Source organism: Enhydra lutris, unplaced genomic scaffold, assembly GCF_002288905.1.
Source record: "Enhydra lutris kenyoni isolate GAN:26980312 unplaced genomic scaffold, ASM228890v2 scaffoldscaffold3, whole genome shotgun sequence".
In the NCBI taxonomy this organism is placed as follows: domain Eukaryota; kingdom Metazoa; phylum Chordata; class Mammalia; order Carnivora; family Mustelidae; genus Enhydra; species Enhydra lutris.
The window spans coordinates 40816760-40839211 of record NW_019154087.1 but is presented as its reverse complement, the minus strand read 5'-3'; the positions used below and the strand labels follow the sequence as shown (position 1 = coordinate 40839211).

Below are 22452 nucleotides of genomic sequence, written 5' to 3'. Positions count from 1 at the left end.
AAATTTACTAACCAGACCTAAGGAAACTAAATTTTATCTATTAAGCTGTCAGGAGCCCCCAGAAGTATCCAAGCATCAATGTGACGGGAGCAGTTTTGGTTCTGAATACAATTTGGGAACGCTGGGGATCTTGAAAGTGGCGAATGGAGGTGGAACTGATAGGTTTGTTGTTCCAATGAGGAATAAAACAAACATACACCAACGGCCTTGGACGAAAACACTGACAACAGGCATGTGAAACAACGATTCTATCAGAGAGATTTGGGGTAGAAGTAACAAGATTTGGGGAGAAGAGGTGTAGGAGACGAGCAGACAGATGAGGGTATCACGGAGAAGCCTAGCTTGAGAAGGACGACAGCCTGCCTCAAATTTCAACTGGGGGCACAGGAGGTGAGGCAGACTTAAAAGAGGAAGGGAACAGAGATTTAATTTGCGATAGGTTAAGTCTGACACAACTGCAGAACCTCCAGTCGGATGCGCTCCGCAGAGTGGGAATAAAGTTCTGGCCCCGGGGCTGACGAGGGACTGTGCCTCCGAAGCCAGAGCCTGAGCCGGCAGCAGGCGGGGGCCGTGGATGAGCTCCAGCTCAGAGCACCCGCGATCTGAAGGCTCCAGGACGGAATCTTTAGGGTCCCCACAGTGTCTGGAGAGAGGAGCCGACCAGACGTTGAAAAAACCACCCAAAAAGCGGCAGAAGTGGGGACAAGGGGGCCGCCAAAGGCCAAGCAAGGCAGCATTAGCAGCCTGTTGGTAGTTCTTAAATGAAGTTAAGATTTCTCTGCCCCTGCGGCAAACCAGCGCAGGCTGGATTTCGCTAGTACACACCATCCCACAAAATGGTTTTCTCGCTCTCCCTGCACTTTGGGAAGTCGAGGCAGAAGAGCCTGGCGGTTAACAAGCATTATGTCAGGGTCCCGCAGGCAGTGACAGCACCAGGAGCCCCTTCCCCGCACGCGAGCGGGCGGGGCAGCGAACCCCTCCTGCCGGAGCCCCTGCACCCGAACGGAACGTGGGCGCCCGCACCCGCACCTCTGCTCCACTTGGGACGCGAGCCCGGGCGCCGCTAGCCCACCGCGCGGTCCTCAGGGGCGGCTTCCTCGCACCTCCCGCGGCAGCGCACCCCAGCGGCTGGGCGAGGCGAGGCGAGGCGAGGCTAGGCGAGGGGAGGCGGGCCGAGGGGGCGGGCGAGGGACGCGGGACTGCGGGGAGTCGGGGGCGGGGAGCAGGCGGCGGCGGGCCCCGGGAAGAAAAGAACATGGCTCCTGCGGCGGGCTGCGCCGACTGCGGCGCGGGGCGAAGGCGCGCCGGACGCCAGTGACCGCGATGGTGAACTCGAGCCGCGTGCAGCCGCAGCAGCCCGGGGACCCGAAGCGGCCGCCCGCATCCCGAGCTGCAGGCCCCGGCCGGCTGATGGCGGGCGGCGCGGCCGTGGGCGCCGGCCTCGCGGCTCCGGGCGGCCTCCGCGAACAGAGGGGCCTGGAGATCGAGATGGAGCGTATCCGGCAGGCGGCCGCGCGGGACCCCCCGGCCGGAGCCTCAGCCTCCCCCTCTCCTCCGCTCTCGTCGTGCTCACGGCAGGCGTGGAGCCGTGACAACCCGGGCTTCGAGGCCGAGGAGGAAGAGGAGGAAGAGGAGGTGGAAGGAGAGGAAGGAGGAATGGTGGTGGAGATGGACGTGGAGTGGCGCCCGGGCAGCCGGAGGTCGGCCGCCTCCTCCGCCGTGAGCTCCGTGGGCGCCCGGGGCCGGGGACTAGGGGGTTACCACGACCCTGGCCACCCGAGCGGGAGGCGCCATAGGCGAGAGGACCAGGGCCCGCCGAGTCCCAGCCCGGCCGGCGGCGGGGACCCGCTGCATCGTCACCTCCCCCTGGACGGGCAGCCGCCCCGAGTGGCCTGGGCCGAGAGGCTGGTTCGCGGGCTGCGAGGTAAGAGCGCGACCCGCAGCGGCTGATGCACAAACCGGAGCCGCGGGCGCCGGCCAGACCCATCGCCCGCTGTGGGCAGCTTCCCAGGGCTCCACCTCGCATCGCCCTCGCGTCCCCGCGTCCCTACCTCTGCTACTTGCGCTCTACTTCCGGTACCCGTGGCGGAATTCCACTGCGCCCTTGTTTGTGCAAATTTATGGGATACCTCCTAACAGAAGAACGTGGGTCAGCATATTTTTACCTCTGCATATCAGTGAAAGCCGTATTAAAATGAAAGGGTGCCTCTGAAGATTTTTTTTTCTTGTAGGGGAAAAAAGGAAGAATATTCTAATACAACTGAAGGTGGTTGCACCTGTATATCGGGACTTCCGCTGGTCTGGATGCCCTCTTACCCCGCATTCCATTCTGGAAAGGGTATCTGTACTGTTATCCAAGTTGTGGGAGAAGTGTCAGTGACTTGTCACGGATGTTGTTTTGGTGATGTGTGTCGTTCTTTTGGGGAGAGTGAGCTGTTTAGAACACCACAAATAGAATAAAATAATGTCTTTGAAAACAGTTATTTAGCCATTTCTAATCAGGTATTTTTCTAAAACCATTGCAAAGAAAAAGTAACATTGTTTAAACACTCCGTAGTGTGTTTTTAAATAGCTAACTTAACGTTCTTTGAAATTCCAACAAAACAGTGAAGTCACCAGATACCAGCTGTGTGTACATGTGTCAGAGTTCAGTGCACCCAACTTTCCAAAGGCAGGAAAGGAATTTTCACATTTGCCAGTGCCTATTTAAAGGACACAGATTTTCCAGGAGCAGAGATGATCTTGTGTTGCAAGGTTTTGTCAGAGACATCCTTGGAAAAGAGTTGCATTTGCTTTCACATTCAAATTATTTTAATCTCCACTTTTAAGAGTTTCCATTCTCAGTTCTTTTGAAAATTTCCCTTCCCTACTCTTCCCTGTCAGTTTTGCAAATCTTGTACAAAAAAAAATCCAGGTGTTTTTATAGCAATGTGATTAAGACCAAGTCAGCCCTACACCCAAATTCCAGTTTTACCACACATTGGCCCTATGACCTTGAGCAAATTGCTTAATCTCTCTGATCCCCAATTTTTGCTTTTCTTAAAAAGAGAGAATCATGATACTTTGTTCCTGAGTGGGAAGAATTAAATGAGATGAAACATGTGAAATGCATAGCATGTCTGACATGTGAGTGCTTCATAATTATAAATTAAATGATAAATTTTTAATAGTGTATACTTTTGTATTTCTTTTATATAAGTGTTTATGCTGTAAATTTGATTCATGGCATGGTGGAGAACAAAAGGTCCTTTTTGAACAACCTATGTGAATAAGTTAGTAAAAAACCCTTATGCTTTTTAAGGTTCAAAATTATGCAACCAAATTATTATTTTACGTTGTTTTAAATGTGCTTTAAAAAATATTCACTGCAGTAAGAGAAGTTTTTTACAAGTTAGTGAATAAGCATAATAATCCTTTAACCTTTTTTGAATAAATTCAATAATGGAATGTAATGAAATGAAATCTATATCTTTATATGAGTTTATAAGTGTAGTTCTTCAAAAATTTTCTTTCAAAAAATTTACAGCATAGAAGCTTATAGTGAACTTCTAGTTGAACCTTATCAATGCTCTAATTAGTAGGGGAAGACACAGGAAAATGTTAATCTTAGAAAATATTAGAATAAATTTTATTTTATTAAATATATTAAAAATTAAACATATACTTATCGCTTATTAAATAAGTGACATTCATTGAATAATTAGCACCTACTATGAAATTAGCACTGTAGTACTGTACTAGGTGCTCCGCCCACCACCAAAAAAAAAAAAAAAAAAAAACCAACTAAAACAGCACCATCACCATTTTCCTATGGACAGAAACCAAGTAAAGTAAAATAAATAACCATCAATGAGTTGTGATTTTTTTTTCCCTCATGGGATACCAATGACAAAAATCTTACATGCATTGTGTAAATAGTACCCTAGGATTAGAACAGAAAGTAACTTGCAATTACTCAAGATTACTCAAGCTTGGAGTGGTCAGGAGCTTTCCTGGAGGTCTCCTGCCTTCCTCCTTGACTTTATACACCTCACTTATTTCCTGGGCCTCTATTCCTCATAACCTCATCTCCAAAGTCTTTTCTGGCTTCAGCATACTCTGTGATGTTCTTTAATGACATGAATCCGAGATAGACAACAAAGGGTCCTTTTTGCTCTTGGTATAATAATTCGATCTATCTTCTTAGCAGGAGTAAGATGGTAAAGAAGATATGTTTGAGGCAGGGTTGTGGGAAACACTATGTCCAACCAAGGAACTGAGATTTTATCCCTAAATATTAGGAAGCAGTTGCAAGTTGTTAACAAGACCAGAAACATGCAGAAATAGAGGATATCAGTAGGCAGTGTGCTATGCAGAAAAGCTTGCACAGGGACGCAGAGAGGCAGAGAGGCAGGAAGACCATGTAGGCAGTCAGTGAAGAAGTAGTGACGGTCCGGACCAAAGAAAGTGAAGGATGGCTGAAGGATGTAAAGACTGCCCCCAAACTTAAAAGATAGCCCCAGTAATCTTCTTTACTTTTTCCTTAGTACCCTCTTCTTAGTGCAAAAATAAAATTTGACACTTTACATGAGTAATCAAATTATCTGAATTTCCAGAATTGAATATGTTCTATGGATGTATCAACTTGGTAAAGTCATCTCCCGTTATTTTAAATGTCTGTGCTTGGGGTTTTGTTTTCCTGGAGAAATCCTCAAGTATCAGCTGAATTGGTAGGGTGGGTAAGCTGCTATAACAAATAGATACCTCCTCTCCTAGTCACTATGTTGTATCATCACTGCCCACTTCCAGAACTTTTTCATCATGTCAAACAGAAGCTCTACCCATTACCACATTGCCCTGCTCCTGGCAACCTCTATTCTACTTTCTGTCTCTGAATTTTTCTAATCTAGGTACATTGTATTAGTGGAATCATACAGTATTTGTCCTTTACCATCTGGCTTATTTCACTTAGCGTAATTTTTCAAGCTTTATCCATCATCAGTTGATGAACACATGGGTTCTTTCCACCTTTTGGCTGTTGTGAGTTTCCCTTTGTTTTAAACCCAAACCTCACTCCATCACTTCATCCTTTTTTTTATTTGCACTATAATTTGGAACAAACAAGATTTTGTATTTCTGTAGCTGTGGGGATTTTTTTGAGGGAGTGTTGCTACCGTGGGGTATGTGGTAAGGTTATGCTAGTAACAGAATTTGTTCAGTCAATAAACATTTGTGAGAGTTTCCTTTGTGGTGGATACTGGGGATACAAAGATCAATAAGACAAGGTCCCAGCTTTCAAGAAGCTCAGCTTAGGAGGGAAAACAGGTGTAAGTAAATAATTGCAATGCGGGGTCCCAGGGTTGGGAGGGACCCAAAGAAGAGAGGACCAACTCTATGGGAGGAGGTCAGAGGAAATGAAACTTGAGTTAACATCTTGAAGGATGAGGGGGGAATTTAAGGAGGGAAAAGTAGTAGAGGTAAGATGAGGCAAACCTTGAGCTTATTGGTAAGTTTTTCCCTCTAAAAAGTTAGAGCTCATAGAGATTTCAGGAAGAGGGCTGATAAGGGTCACATGTCCATCTGAAGATGATTCTAGCAAGAATGTGGAGAATGGAGTGAAGTGCATAGTGCTGGCTAGTGGGAGAATAGGTCAGGAGAGGGCTAACCAAGAGACAGGGGGTAACAACGACTGCAACCAAGGTGTGTGGGCTGGGATAGAGGGAAGCTGGACTGGAGACAGACAGAAGCCGTCAGAATTGTGGACCAGCTCCATACGAGGGTTAAGAAAAGGGCCTCTTCTCAGATGAAACCCGTGTTTCCGGCTTGGTACCATTAACCCATAAGGGCAAGTAGGTTTCTAGACAAAGAAAGAAAAAACTCTCAGTGTGGGGCATGCGAGTACAAGCTGTCTGTGGAATATGCAGGTAGAACTGGCTGTTAGCTGTGTCATCTGCCTGTCTATACCTCAGGAGAGGACCGACTGAGAACTGAAGATTCGGGAGTCAATAACATATAAGGTAGCAACCAAATATTCTATATTAAATGGGCCAATAGTAGGGAAAAGGTCACTTCCCTTTTTAAAGTTGGGCCTGCAGTTCAAATAAATACTTGGAAAGACTATGTTTGTCTTCCTCAACAAGGCCCAACCAGACTCCTTTCATGATAGAAATGCAGTGAGAATTTGGTTAGGTTGTTCACAGTGAAATCGAGGTTCGTTCGGATTTGGGTGTTTACACTGTTCTGAAATTTAGGCCAAGTAGGTGTCAGAAAGTAGGATATTTTTCAGAGTTGCGCCTGTTTCTGGAGACATAGGCCTCTTTCAAGTACTTTATGCAATTTACACATAATATTTCTAATTCCCAGAGCAACCCCACAAGGAGATACTTTTATCCCATCTTCAGCTGAGGAAATGGAGGCTTATGATGTTTGATAAGGTCCCCCAGTTCATACGTGACCGATCCCGCAGTTGAACGCAACTGACTCCGAAATTCCACATTGCACCCTATCGTGATCAATGAGTCATGGGGCTTTAGTGTCCATCAGAAGGGACAGGGTTAGTATGAGGCAAATGGTCCACACAGAATCTTTTAACCATGGAACTGAAATATTCAAGATGAAGTCATACGATAGCTGGAATTAGTTTCAAAATTGGGAAGAAGCGAGTGAGGGTTTCGATGAATGCAGGTGTTCAGTTGATAATTGTTGAAGCTGAGTGAGAGATACATAGGACATCATTATATCATTCTCTCTGTGATATTTGTTGTGTATTGCAGAAATAACACTTTGGGAAGTAGGTGAATAAGACAGTTGCAAAAATGGCGGTTTTTTCGCAATTATTTATGTTTGAGACATCTTTCGTGTTTTGAATGATCTATCTCAGAGTTCCCCTGTGTTCATATGCATAAGTACCACTGCCTGGGGGAATACACACTGTTGAGATGACATACTCCAACTTTGGGCTGTGGCATTGACCAGCACCTTCTTAAACACGAGAGAAGCTGGATATTGTCTGGTGTCCCCCTCATACCATGTTCTCCCTAACAGCCAGGGACACTTTATATACTAAGTGTGAGTGAGTGCCTTAAATGCTGGCCATGTTCTCCCTCCAGGGTGAGGACAGTTGTGGGAAAAGACAGCAGTTGATTTTGAAGAACGCTGACACTTGGGACAAGAACTCTGTCTTTAACCGTTCTCAGTCTGTCAGCTCTGCTAAACATGGGAAGTAGTTAGCCATAGGACAGCAATTTTTTTCTGTTTGTGAACACAGCCACTTCTCACTCATCAGAATGTAAAGAGGTCCCCGTGTCCTAAGACAGACCCTTTATATGCACCCAGTGCAGAAACTGGATGAAATTTTGAAAGTGATAAATAGTTGAGGAAGTGGATAGACTAATTTAGAAAGTCAATGAAATGCATAAAGTATAATACATAAAAATATAAATTAGGGGACTTTGTTTCTTTTTATTTGAAATGTTTCATTTGAGGGCTTGAATTAAATTGCAGTAGACCATTGCACATTTACTTAAATAAAATTTGATGAGAGTTTGGTTTTTCTGCTTATAGGTCAAGCAGTACCATTTGTAAATATTAAGAACCATGACCATTCCTTAGTGCATAATTGTTTATAAACCATGGGAAAGAGTGAAATCACTGACTGAGGCAAGACAACAATCTTTCCTGATGATAAAAAGACTAGTAATCTCCACTTGTGTATATATTTTAGGCCTGGTCTCCAAAAGAAATACAACCAAAGAAATAGTGTGATTGTGTCCAGGGCTACTGAGCCTAATGTTCGGCTGCCTCTATGTTATTCTGAGTTGTAATTTTCCATGTCGTCTAAATTTGTAATAATTTTTAAATATGATAGAGTTTCAGCGAACAAACATTCTGCTTGCTGCATTTCTTCTGAGTGAGTAATTCCCTGACAACTACCAGATCTTGGCAGAAGCAAACATGGTCATAAGTCCTGCTCCACTTTCCGTGTGCTGAAACCTGTGATGCGTAACACAGTGTCTTTGATTTCAGTTGCTGTTTTTCCTAAAGGAAATTTGGGAGAAAAAAAGAAAAGGACACGGAATACTGAAATTTAGGAGGAGAATTAATGTATTATTTTTAGACTTTAAAAATACATAAACACTGGTGATGGAGTCATTTCCGGGAAGTAAAAGGCTTGATGCCATTTTTCCCTGTCCTCTGTGTGGCTTGTTGGTGGCTTAAGTAGCTGTGTGAGTTTCAATGATGGATGGAGTTAAAGTCTGTGGACTAAACGCGTGAGGCAGAACGCCAGGGCCAGGCTGGCTGCCATTCACAGCCAAATTAATCTAACCGAAAGGATTGAGAAGTTTGTTCTTTTTGGCAAACGCTAAGGCTCTTCCAAGTAGCCAGCAATGTGATTTTACCGCACTGTTCATTAATGGGGGTTTTGGATGGCCACCATGTCTGTCTGCTGAGTGAGTCCAAAACTGCGGTAACGGCCTCGAGCAAGCTCACTCACAGAGGGTTATGTCATCCCCGCTCAGCCAGCCCAGCACTTTTTCCATCCGCTAAAATATGGAACATGGTTGCTGATTTTCTTCTTTCTCCAAAGAGAGAGAAATCGGATGATTGCTCCTTTTAACTTAAAGATGATATGTTATTTAGCATTTTTCAAATCTGTTAAGATACGCAGGTTGAGAGTAGTCGGTCAGCATTGAGTTTCTTAAAGGAAAAAGAGGGTTACAGATTAGCAAAATTTGGGGCCAGTGTGCTAGAAGTTTGGTGGATATTTCCATAGTGAAATGATGCTCCAACCAGGCTTTCTTTTCATCAGGGGTGATCCAAAAGGTGTCTTGTGTCATAGAGTTACGCATGTCCTAACTAGGTTTAGGGAGAGGATAATTGCCAGGTTGTGTCCTCCCCCACCCAGGAAGAGCACATGTGTGTGTGCACAATTATTTAATACATTCTCCTGAGGGTCCCTTATTTCCTCTTCTCTTTATAAATTTTTACTAAGACATTTTCTGATGGGATGGGGCATTTAGACAATGATCAGATTGTCGTCTTGTATTTGATGCATCTGAGGGGACAGTAGAGGCTGATGTATTCTTAAAAGGCACTCCTGCTTAAAAAAAAAAAATACAGGGTCACCTGGGTGGCTCAGTTGATTAAGCAACTGCCTTTAGTTCGGATCATGATCCTGGAGTCCTGGGATCGAGTCCCACATCAGGCTCCCTGCTCAGCAGGGAGTCTGCTTCTCCCTCTGACCCTCTCCCCTCTCATGCTCTCTCTCTCTCTCAGGTAAATAAATAAAATCTTAAAAAAAAAAAAAAGGTGAAGAATGCCTATTAAAAAAAATAATACAGGAGAATCCCCCTTAAAGGTGATACTATTTATTTTATGTTTCCTCTTTGTCATTCATACTTTTCATTACTCTTTTAAAGGTCTCTGGGGAACAAGACTCATGGAAGAAAGCAGCACTAACCGAGAGAAGTATCTTAAAAGTGTTTTACGGGAGCTGACCACGTACCTCCTTTTTCTCATCGTCTTGTGCATCTGTAAGTAGAACGTTTCCTCCTACTAAAGGAAAAGGTGTGAAAATATTTGACCTGTCCAAACCATAATTGAAAGGAATTGTATGTGCATCAGAGGGATTCATTCAGAAGCTCTCTGTTCTCAGTTTCAGTTGAGAATTTGATAAAGCTCTCCTCTCTCCTCTGGCAAACACCAATGAAAATTCACCATTAACCTAATTGGCCAGGTCATTGTCACCATGAACCTTTTTCACTATGAGATGCATGGGGCAGCCTGCCAGATAGCAAAAAACCAAGTAGAAGAATTTTTTTTTAGATTTCCCGATAAATATACTGTCACTATTTTTTACATCCATCAACATAAAGTCTAATGTAGGAATTATTTTTAGCAAAATGACGTTCAAAGTTTAACATTGAGGAAATACAAATAATTATCTCCTAATATTGCTTTTATGGATTTAGTTAATTAATTAATTAACTTATTTATTTACTTACCTACTTATAAGTCCCACTCTTTTGGATCTGGATGTGTTTGTTGTTCCCGTGCGTGTGGGTTCCTTCATTCTAATTCATAACGTCTTCCAAATCTTCGGTAATCACCGGTCTTGTACTCTACAGGAAACTTACTGCAGACTCATCTCTTTCTTCTTCCTCTCTTCTTTTAGTATGTCCCTGCATCCTCTGCGAGGACAGGGGAGTCAAGCCTTAGCCAGGACAAGTCTTAGAAACCATTTACTTCCAAGTCCAGGAAGTCTTAGATAGTGGATTGATGTCCTGAATCAAAGGTTGTTGGATGATGGGAGTTTTGTTACATTCTTGCTAAAGCCCTTTATGAAAACAGACAAGGAAGCAGGACCTCTTACCAGACTCCTGGGAAAGGACTTCATTCGCATAGTGTACACTTAGAAATGCTTAAAAAATTAACACCAATCTGAAAAAGAGTCCCCTTTTTTCTTTATGGAGAGAATCAAAATTTAATTGATGATTTAATAAGGTTATTCTTATTACATTAAAATTGACCACCTTGAATCTAATTGACTAGGTAAAAAAAGCTTCCTTAAAAACATTTTTAAAATTTATTAGATTTAAAAAATTTTTTTTTCTATAAACTTGTAAGTTAAACATGAAATATTGAGGAAACACTTAAGTTTCAATATTTATAATTTCAAGAAATTGAGTATTGATTTGTTTACTATCCCACTCACAGTTTTTTTTTTTTTTTTTTTTTTTTTTTAATACTAGTAAGCTCTTAATGATCTTTAACGGGGAGTGACGACTTCTTGCATTTTCTGAGACTTTGCCAATCCAAGTGGGAACTTAAGAAAAAAAGTAGGTATTTAAACTAGAATGTATGTATGTGTGAATAATATCTGTTTTCTTGATTTTTTTCTGTTACTTGTTTAGGAAAGAATGCCATTACTTTTTACAACATTCTATCTAAGATAGAAATACTAAAAAAATACAAAAGATCTATTCATAATATTAAAAGTTGTGATATTTTTAATTTTTATGTCCTAAGCTGTTAGAGCTTAGGATACTGAAGTGGAGTTTGCTCCCTGCATAGGCACTCGAATATTAAACTACAGTGGCTTTAAATATTAACAGATTGGTTAAAATCATTATTAAGTTTTTTTCAAGCATGACACAGACACATACATACATACATATTTCTTATGCAAAATATAAGTACCCCTATAGTAAGTTTAGGTTTTCAGTGGCCTCCCAAACTGCTTGAGGATCAGAATCACCAAGAGAATTTTTTAAAAATTACTTTTTAAAAATAGTTTACCCAGATCTGCTAAATCAGAGCCTTCCAGATGTGGCCCAGGAAAGTGAGTGTTCCCATACACTGACAAGTTTGGGAACTAGGCCAGATAAATAAACCAAATAGCTAGAGTTCTAGGAAACATGCCTTAAGTCAGATAATTAGTGTTTTCTTGTTTATTTTGGAATTTTTAATGCTTTTCTTTTTCACACTAGTCACTTTTTTTCTTGTATCATTAGCTACATATTTTACATAGGCCATTTTCAGGACATTGTAGAATCTCTGGCTAGGAAGGGATCTTAGCAACCATATGATCAAACCTCCACTGAATGGTAAAATTCCCCTGCAGCATCCCTCTCAAATGGTCAGTCCTCCTGTGTGATTGAGCAAGAGTCCAAGTTAAGGGACTTACTTATTTGAAATAGTTCATTTTGTTTTTCCATGGCTGTGTCAGAAAGTACTTCTTTATATGAAGCCAAGTCTATCCTGTCTAATTTCCTCTCTTAACTATCCCCCTCCAAGCCCACGTATACCAAGTACCCTTTCCATGTTCTTCTCCAATTTAGCCCATCAGAAGTTTGAAGACTAACATTCAGTCTCCCTTAAGTCTTCTCCAAGTTAAACCTTTCTAGTTCCTTTAACTGTTGATCGTGTAATTGGAGACATGCATTTGAGGACTCATGTCACAGAAACTCTCTCCAGCACCTATTGTGTTTATCAGGTCCCTTTGAAAGCACAGTAGGAGCCTCATGAGGAAAGAGTGCCATGGGTGTCCTCAGTCAGATACACGGCTGTGGGTCTCTCCCCCCATTCCTTGAGTCTTCACATTAATGATTCTTCAGTCTCTTCACCAAAAACTATAAAGTACTGTGTCCCACCAACTAGTATATGAACACTTTTTCCTGGAACAGAGTGGAGGACTTCCCTTTCAGCTCTGTTAAATTTCATGTCATTCATTCCATCTGTTGAAATTTTTCTGGATCAAGGTTCATTCATCTTATGTATTAGCTGTTCCTCTTGGCTTCACAGGATCAACAGAGTTGATACCATCTCCATGTCCTTATTCTGATTAATAAATAAAAAAAGATTGGTTAAAGACATCATGAATTAGTCAAAGCTCTCTGAGTGGAGTTCACTGAATTAGATCCTCATCTAGCTCAGAATGTTCAAGAAACAGAATGATAAGAAAGACCTTTTCAAAAGCTTGTCGGAATAACTCCGCCTTCCTCTGCTGTCACAGCTGTTGACCAAATTAAAAATGGACATTGTGAGGATAAGCAGACATGACTTACTCCTAACAAAGCGTTACTGGCTTCTAGTGGTTGAGCCCTTGCCCACTGCTCAAAAACCATCTTTTTAACTACCAGTTTTAAAATCTTGTCAGCAGTATCAATATCAAATGACCAATAATGTCAAGCCCATTACTTTGTGGGTAAATGAGATAATGTACTTAGTTGTATGCCTTGCATATTGGATGCTCTTGACACAAAATAGATAAGGTTCTGGAAGGCAGTTGGCATAGTAGGAAAAGTAGAGATTTTTTTGCATCAACAGAGATCTCAGCTCAACTACTTATGTGCTAGGTAAGCTTGAGCAAGTTATTTAACCTTTCTGAGCCCTTATTTTCCCATCTGTGACATACTTATTTTGAAAGATTTTGTGGAGCGCCTGAGTGGCTCAGTCAGTTACACGTCTCCCTTCGGCTTAGATCATGATCTCAGGGTCCTGAGATCAAGCCCAGAGTTGTCGGGCTCCCTGCTCAGCTGGGAGTCTGCTTCTCCCTTGCCTTCTGCCCCTTTGCTCCCCTGCTCAGTCTCTCTCTCTCTCTCTCTTTAACAATCAAACAAAAATAAAAAAAAAAAAAAAAAAAGAAAGAAAGAAAGAAAGAAAAATATTTTGTGAAGATTGGGATTAATATACCAAAAGACCCTAGGATACTGTCTATCATATAAAGAATAGTAAGAGCAGAATTCCTCCCAGAGATAGTTGGCAATGGCTGAATTGTTTCATCAGTAGATTCTAAAAACTTGTTAGGTTCAAACTGTTTGGGCATTCTTTTGAAGCAACTAAGTGCCCATCAAGACCTATTTTCAATCTTGTCAGTGTTAGTTCTAAGCTTTGTCTTTAAAATTAGTCTAATTAACCCAGAGGAGAGAAATAACATGGGAACTAGGTAATCCCACTTTCTCTACAGTTTAGAATTTATTCTTACATGAAACCTAAGTTGCTACGAATCCACCATCAAAGTACATACTTACATATGGTTACTGTTATAAATATCAACAGTATTTCTTGGTGTGACTTAGATGCTGAATTTAAAGAAGGGGATTAGTAGTATTGTTAAAAATCATTGGAAAAGCCTAACAAAGTCTTTGGTGAATCTCTGATAAAAATACTTTTGCCTCTTCTTTTTTTTTTTTTTTTTGCGCTCTCCATTAAAATTTCTCAAATTTCCTGTTTAGACATAATAATGGAAATCATGAGTTGGTTGAGTTAGCATCATAGAAATGTGATATTTCTACATGTGAAAGAAATAGAGAAGATGAAAAGGCAGAAAACAACTGTAAGGAATACTTAGAAAAAATATTACAAAGGATTAATATTTTAACACATTTATAACCCACAAAGCACTGAGAAAAAAATACCACGTCCTCAGTAAATATTGTGCAAAGTAAAAAATGTAATCAATTAGTGTAAGAATGTCTTTAACTTTAAACTCACCAGTGTCCAAAGAAGTAATGAAACTGGAGAAATGAACAACACAGTCATAATACCATAATACAGCATGGTATGTCCTAGGGCAGGAAGAGCTCTTATAAGAAGAGATCTACATGTCTTCATCTCTTTATTTCTGAAAAAAGGAGGCTTTGTTTTGTATTCAAAAAAAAAAAAAAAAAAGAAATGGGGGGCGCCGGGGTGGCTCAGTGGGTTAAAGCCTCTGCCTTCGGCTCAGGTCATGATCCCAGGGTCCTGGGATCGAGCCCCGTGTTGGGCTCTCTGTTCTGCAGGGAGCCTACTTCCTCCCCTCTCTCTCTGCCTGCCTCTCTGCATACTTGTGATCTCTGTCTGTCCAATAAATAAATAAAATCTTAAAAACAAAACAAAACAAAAACAAAAAAAAGAAATGAATAGTATCAAATCAACACGTTGTATACCTTAAACTTACACAATATTATATGTCAGTTACATCGCAATAAAAAAGAAATGAATATTTTATTTTACTTGTAAAAATCTTGCAAAGATGATTGTCTAATCTAAAGATAGTTTCCCTAATTGCAAGAGAATTCATGCAGATGAACTATTGATAAACTAGGTCAGGAAAGTCAAAGTCCGGGGGTTAATCATCACGTTGGTGGAAAGCTAATTCAATTTCTGGTGACAAACATTCCAACAGCTTCCCACAGCAAACACATTTAGTCTGAAGATCACAGCTTGCAGCCCATGGAAAGTAACTTTTAAAGACTGCCTATAGCGAGAAAGCTGTCTTTCAAATTGAACAAAACTACAGTGCCTCAGTGCCATTAGCCCACAGATTGTTTGACACCTTTTTTTTTTTTTTTTAAGATTTTATTTATTTATTTGTCAGAGAGACAGACAGAGTACAGGCTGGCAGTGGCAGGCAGAGGCAGAAGGAGAAGCAGGCTCCCTGCAGAGCAAGGAGCCGGATGCGGGACTTGATCCCAGGACACTGGGATCATGACCTGAGCTGAAGAAATATGCTTAACCCACTGAGCCACCCAGGTGCCCCCCCCCCCCGACTTTTATGACATCTTTTTAGATCTTTTAGTAGGGTTCCCAGGCACTGCCTCCAAACTGCTGTCTGAGACCAGTTTAACCCAGGTCACTCTTCCATTGAACATGCTATCATCCCCTCCCTTTCAAGATGAAGATTAAAACCATTACATAATAAAGTGCACTTCATTATTCCGTCTTGGCTTACTTCTTCACACCAGCCACTCCGAATGAACATGTGTTACTTCAACCCCATCAGTCCACTCTGGGTCTCAGAAAGGCCTTGGCCTACTCGGTTGTCCCCTTTTCTTGGTCTGCTCAGCTCTTCCTCATCCCTCAAGATGAGCTCGAGAGGCAGATCCATCGAGAAGTTTTATCCACCAGGCCGTCCCCTGAGCTGTGGAGAAGTCCCGAATCCGCCTCAGCCACCACACTCCTCCCCCTGGATTGTCAGGCTAGCTCACGCATCTGTGTCCCTCAGCACCAGGAGGGAAAAAGGGGTCCTGTTTGGTGCATCTCAAGAGATGCCACATGGATGTTCTTACTAAATGTTGACATTTCTCGTTTTCTGTTTCCTAGTCCTTCTTGCTCACCAGCCCGGAACTGTTCCTAATAGGACAACTGCAAGAGTTCAAGCCTAATCATTCTTTGATTTATGTGTATCGCTTTGTATTTGGTACATTTTGTTTATAGAGTCTCTTCCAATATCTGTTCTTACTTTATTTCTACCGTGTTTCTGTGAGGATGTGGGACAGCACAGAGCTAGCAGAGGACATCAGCTTCCCGGTCAGGATTATGGCTTCATCTTGTGGCAGATGGCTTTGGAAGACTGGATTCTACTGTCTTTACGTCTGGCATATTTATATTTGTGGGGCCGTTTTGATTTCGTCTTTGGCCCAAGAGTTACGAAGAGAAAAAAAATTCTTTTTTCATTTCTAGATGGCTTGGTTTTATCTCTGTGTTTGCTTAATCCTTTTTAAATTAACTTTCTGCATTTGTGGTTTTAAAAATACTGCTTTTTCGTTTTTTTGTGGGGGATTTTTTGTTATTTTCCGTGTTTCTGTTTGTCTTGTTACATTGGAAAATTCTTCTTTGCTTTGCTTCTTTTAATTCTAATGACTTGGAGTTTTTGGAGTACAGTCCTCTTTGTTTTTAGTGTTTGAGCCTACATTTTTTTCAACAATATTAAGGATAGAATAGTGTCCATTGCCTCTTTTGAAATGAGGCATGGTTTTTTTCATTTTTGTTTTTCTTTTTTTATTATTTTTATTAACATATAATGTATTATTTGCCCCAGGGGTACAGGTCTGTGAAGTGTCAGGCTTACACACTTCACAGCATTCACCGTATCACATACCCTTCCCAATGTCCATAACCCAACTACCCTTTCCACATCCGCCTTCCCCCAGCAACCCTCAGTTTGTTTTGTGAGATTAAGAGTCTCTTATGGTTTGTCTCCCTCCTGATCCCATCTTGTTTCATTTTTTCCTTCCCTACCCCCCAAACCCTCCTGCCTCTCAAATTCCTCATATCAGGTAGACCATATGATAATTGTCTTTCTCTGATTGACTTATTTCGATAAGCATAACACCCTCTAGTTCCATCCATGTCATCGCAAATGGCAAGATTTCATTTCTTTTGGTGGCTACGTAGTATTCCATTGTGTATATATACCACATCTTCTTTATCCATTCATCTGTTGATGGACATCTAGGTTTTTTTTCCATAGTTTGGCTATTGTGGACATTGCTGCTGTAAACATTTGGGTGCACGTGCCCCTTTGATTCACTACATTTGTATCTTTAGGGTAAATACCCAGTAGTGCGATTGCTGGGTCGTAGGGTAGCTCTATTTTCAGCTTTTTGAGGAACCTCCATGCTGTTTTCCAGAGTGGCTGCACCAGCTTGCATTCCCACCACAGTGTAGGAGGGTTCCCCTTTCTCTGCATCCTCGCCAACATCTGTCGCTTCCTGACTTGTTAACTTTGGCCATTCTGGCTGGTGTGAGGTGGTATCTCATTGTGGTTTTGATTTGTATTTCCCTGATGCCAAGTGATGTGGACCACTTTTTCATGTGCCTGTTGGCCATCTGGATGTCTTCTTTGCAGAAATGTCTGTTCATGTTCTCTGCCCTTTCTTTTTTTTTTTTTTTTAAGGTTTTATTTATTTATTTGACAGAGCGAGAGATCACAAGTAGAGAGGCCGGCAGAGAGAGAGAGAGAGGGAAGCAGGCTCCCTGCTGAGCAAAGAGCCCGATGCGGGACTCGATCCCAGGACCCTGGGATCATGACCTGAGCTGAAGGCAGCGGCTTAACCCACTGAGCCACCCAGGCACCCTCTGCCCTTTCTTGATTGGATTATTTGTTCTTTGGGTGTTGAGTTTCATAAGTTCTTTATAGATTTTGGATACTAGACCTTTATCTGATATGTCATTTGCGAATATCTTCTCCTATTCTGTCAGTTGTCTTTTGGTTTTGTTGACTGTTTCCTCTGCTGTGCAAAAGCTTTTGATCTTGATGAAATCCCAATAGTTCATTTTTGCCCTTGCTTCCCTCGCCTTTGGTGATGTTTCTAGGAAGAAGTTGCTTCAGCTGAGGTCGAAAGAGGTTTCTGCCTGTGTTTTCCTCAAGGATTTTGATGGAATTCCTGTCTCACATTGAGATCTTTCATCCATTTTGACTCTTTTTTTTTTTTTGTGGTGTAAGGAAATGGTCCAGTTTTATTCTTTTGCATGTGGCTGTCCAATTTTCCCAACCCATTTGTTGAAGAGACTGTCTTTTTTCCATTGGACATTCTTTCCTGCTTTGTCGAAGATTAGTTGACCATACAGTTGAGGGTTCATTTCTGGGCTCTCTATTCTGTTCCATTGATCTATATGTCTGTTTTTGTGCCAGTACCATGCTGTCTTGATGATGACAGCTGTGTAGTAGAGCTTGAAGTCTGAAATTGTGATGCCACCAACTTTGGCTTTCTTTTTCAACATTCTTCTGGCTATTCGGGGTCTTTTCTGGTTCTATATAAATTTTAGGATTATTTGTTCCATTTCTTTAAAAAAAATTGATGGTATTTTGATAGGGATTGCATTAAACTATAGATTGCTTTAGGTAGCATAGACATTTTCACAATATTTGTTCTGCCAATCCATGAGCATGGAACATTTTTCCATTTCTTTGTGTCTTCCTCAGTTTCTTTCAAGAGTATTTTATAGTTTTCTGAGTACAGATTCTTTGCCTCTTTGATTAAGTTTATTCCTAGGTATCTTATGGTTTGGGGTATAGTTGTAAATGGGATTGACTCCTTAATTTCTTTCTTCTTTCTTGCTGTTGGTATATAGAAATGCACCTGATTTCTGTGCATTGATTTTATATCCTGACACGTTACTGAATTCCTGTATGAGTTCTAACAGTTTTGGAGTGGAGTCTTTTGGGTTTTCCACATATAGTATTTTATCATTTGCAAAGAGTGAGAGTTTGACTACTTCTTTGCTGATTCGGATGTCTTTTATTTCTTTTTGTTGTCTGATTGCTGAGGCTAGGACTTCTAATACCATGTTGAATAGCAGTGGTGATAGTGGACATCCCTGCTCTGTTCCTGACCTTAGGGGGAAAGCTCTCAGTTTTTCCCTATTGAGAATGATATTTGCTGTGGGTTTTTCATAGATGGCTTTGATGATATTGAGGTATGTACCCAATATCCCTACGCAGTGAAGAGTTCTAATCAAGAAAGGATGCTGTACTTTGTCAAATCTTTTTTCTGCATCTATTCAGAGGATCATATTGTTCTTGTCCTTTCTTTTATTATTGTAGTCTATCACATTAATTGATTTGCAACCTTGCAGCCCAGGAATAAATCCCACTTGGTCGAGGTGAATAATCCTTTTAATGCTGTTGGATCCTGTTGGCTAGTATTTTCGTGAGAATTTTTGCATCTGTGTTCATCAAGGATATTGGTCTGTAATTCTCCTCTTTGGTGGGGTCTTTGTCTGGTTTTGGGATCAAGGTAATGATGGCCTCATAAAATGAGTTTGGAAGTTTTCCTTCGATTTCTATTTTTGGAACAATTTCAGGAGAATATGTATATATTCTTCTTTAAATGCTTGGTAGAATTCCCCTGGGAAGCTGTCTGGCCCTGGGTTCTTGTTTGCTGGGAGATTTTTGATAACTACTTCAATCCCCTTACTGATTATGGGTCTGTTCAGGTTTTCTGTCTCTTCCTGGTTCAGTTGTGGTAATTTATATGTCTCTAGGAATGCATCCATTTCTTCCAGATTGTCAAATTTGCTGGCATATAGTTGCTCATTGTATGTTCTTATAATTATTTGTATTTCTTTGGTGTTGGAAGTGATCTCTCCTCTTTCATTCATGATTTTATTTATTTGGGTTCTTTCTCTTTTTTTTTTTTTGATAAGTCTGGCCAGGGGTTTATCAGTCTTATTAATTCTTTCAAAGAACCAGCTCCTAGTTTCATTGATCTGTTCTATTGTTCTTTTGGTTTCTATTTCATTGATTTCTGCTCTAATCTTTATTATTTCTCTTGTCCTGCTGGGTTTAGACTTTCTTTGCTGTTCTTTATCCAGCACCTTTAGGTGTAGGGTTACGTTGTGTATTTGAAACCTTTCTTGTTTCTTGAGAAAGGCTTGTATGGCTATAAACTTTCTTCTCAGGACTGCCTTTGCTGTGTCCCACAGATTTTGAACAGTTGTGTTTTCATTTTCATTTGTTTCCATGAATTTTTTCAATTCTTCTTTAATTTTCTGGTTGACCCATTCATTCTTTTTTTTTTTTTTTGAAGATTTTATTTATTTATTTGACAGAGATCACAAGTAGGCAGAGAGGCAGGTTGGCGGGGGGTGGGGGTCAGGCTCCCCACTGAGCAGAGAGCCTGATGCAGGGCTCGATCACAGAATTCTGGGATCATGACCCGAGCCGAAGGCAGAGGCTTTAACCCACTGAGCCACCCAGGTGCCCCGACCCATTCATTCTTTAGTAGGATGCTCTTTAGGCTCCATGTATTTGAGTTCTTTCCAACTTTCCTTTTGTGATCAAGTTCTAGCTTCAGAGCATTGTGGTCTGAAAATATGCAGGGAATGATCCCAATCTTTTGGTACTGGTTGAGACCTGATTTGTGACCCAGGACAGGATCTATTCTGGAGAATGTTCCATGTGTACTCAAGAAGAATGTATATTCTGTTGCTTTCGGATGAAATGTTCTGAATATATCTGTGATGTCCATGGTCCAGTGTGTCATTTAAGGCCTTTATTTCCTTGTTGATCTTTTACTTGGGTATCTGTCCATTTCAGTGAAGGGGGTGTTAAAGTCCCCTGCTATTATTGTATTATTGTCAATGTCTTTCTTTGATTTTGTTATTAATTGGTTTATATAGTTGGCTGCTCCCATGTTAGGGGCATATATATTTAAAATTGTTAGATCTTCTTGTTGGGTAGACCCTTTAAGTATGATATAGTGTCTTTCCTCATCTCTTATTATAGTGTTTGGCTTAAAATCTAATTTATCTGATGTAAGGATTGCCACCCCAGCTTTCTTTTTAATGTCCATTAGCATGGTAAATTGTTTTCCACCCCTTCACTTTAAATCTGGCGGTGTCTTTGGGTCTAAAATGAGTTTCTTGGATACACCATATTGATGGGTTTGGGGTTTTTTTATTCATTCTCTTACCCTGTGTCTTTTGATTGGGGCATTTAGCCCATTTACATTCAGGGTAATTTAGTGCCATTGTATTGCCTATAAGGTGACTGTTACTGTATATTGTCTCTGTTCCTTGCTGGTCTACTACTTTTAGGGTCTCTATTTGCTTAGAGGACCCCTTTCGATATTTGCTGTAGGGCTGGTTTGGTATTTGCAAATTCTTTTAATTTTTGTTTGTCCTGGAAGCTTTTTACCTCTCCTTCTATTTTCAGTGATAGCCTAGCTGGATATAATATTCTTGGCTGCATATTTTTCTCATTTTATGCTCTGAATATATCATGCTGGTTGTTTCCGGCCTGCCAGGTCTCTGTGGATAAGTCTGTTGCCAGTCCAATGTTTCTACCATTGTATGTTACAAACTTCTTCTCCTGAGCTGCTTTCAGGATTTTCTCTTTGTCGCTAAGACTTGTAAGTTTTACTATTAAATGATGGGGTGTGGATCCTATTTTTATGGATTTTTGAAGAGGGTTCTCTGTGCCTCCTGGATTTTGATGCTTGTTCCCTTTGCCATATTAGGGAAATTCTCTACTATAATTCGCTCCAATGTACCTTCTGCCTCTCTCTCTCTTTCTTCTTCTGGAATCCCAATTATTCTAATATTGTTTCATCTTATGGTATCACTTACCTCTCAAATTCTCCCCTTGCAGTCCAGTAATTGTTTGTCTCTCTTTGGCTCAGTTTCTTTATTCTCTGTCATTTGGTCTTCTATATCACTAATTCGCTCTTCTGCCTCATTTATCCTAGCAATAAGAGCCTCCATTTTTTATTGCACCTCATTAATAGCTTTTTTTATTTCAACTTGGTTGGATTTTAGTTCTTTTATTTCTCCAAAAGGGTTTCTCTAATACCTTTCATGCCTTTTTTGAGCCCAGCTAGCACCTTGAGAATCGTCATTCTGAACTCTAGTTCTGACATATAACCAATGTCCAAATTGATTAGGTCCCTAGCCTTGGTACTGCCTCTTGTTCTTTTTTTTGTGGCGAGTTTTTCCGCCTTGTCATTTTATCCAGATAAGAATATATGGACAGAGAAAAAAATACTAAAAGGGTAACAAAGACCCGAGAAAAATGTTCGCTAACCAAATCAGAAGAGATCCAAAACTTGGGGGAGAAGAATGGGGGGAAAAGAAATAAAAATTTAAAAATTAAAAATTATAGGGGCGCCTGGGTGGCTCAGTGGGTTAAAGCCTCTGCCTTCAGCTCAGGTCATGATCCCAGGGTCCTGGGATCGAGCCCCGCATCAGGCTCTCCGCTCAGCAGGGAGCCTGCCTCCCTTCCTTTCTCTCTGCCTGCCTTTCTGCCTACTTGTGATCTCTGTCTGTCAAGTAAATAAATAAAATCTTTTAAAAAAATTAAAAATTATAGATATATAGATTAGACTGGTGAATAGAACAGAGCCACCCACTTCATTTTGGGTATATTTTGGTCTCTTAGAAGAAACTCCCTCCCAAAGTTTTAAAGAAAGGAAAACTTACATATATACAAAAATAAGGGTAAACCTGATGAAGAGGTGGAATATAACTGTAAAGGTGAAAATTTTTTAAAAATTCTAAAAAAGGAATTGATAAGATAAGTTGGTTGGAAAAAGAAAATAAAAAGGAGGAGGGAATGTGCTCAGGCTGGGGTCTAGAACAAAGCCATGTGCTAGATTAGGGTATATTTTGATATATTAGAAGAAATTGTATCCCAAAATTTTTTAGGAAAAAAAAAAACCTGTATGTATATAAAAAATAAGGTTAAATACAGTTAAGGGATAAAATGTG

The 22452-nt window shown here is 40.9% G+C and overlaps 1 protein-coding gene across 1 annotated transcript in view; it reads left to right on the top strand.

The window, feature by feature from the left end:
* The first annotated feature begins 1284 nt into the window (after positions 1 to 1284).
* The window catches only part of LOC111156195 (polycystin 2, transient receptor potential cation channel), a 61722-nt gene continuing 40554 nt past the window's right edge, over positions 1285 to 22452 (top strand). The window contains exons 1-2 of the mRNA XM_022516927.1: positions 1285 to 1924; positions 9399 to 9512. Of these exons, the coding sequence (XP_022372635.1) occupies positions 1324 to 1924; positions 9399 to 9512 (715 nt within the window). The 5' untranslated portion in view covers positions 1285 to 1323. The remainder of the gene's footprint in view (positions 1925 to 9398; positions 9513 to 22452) is intronic.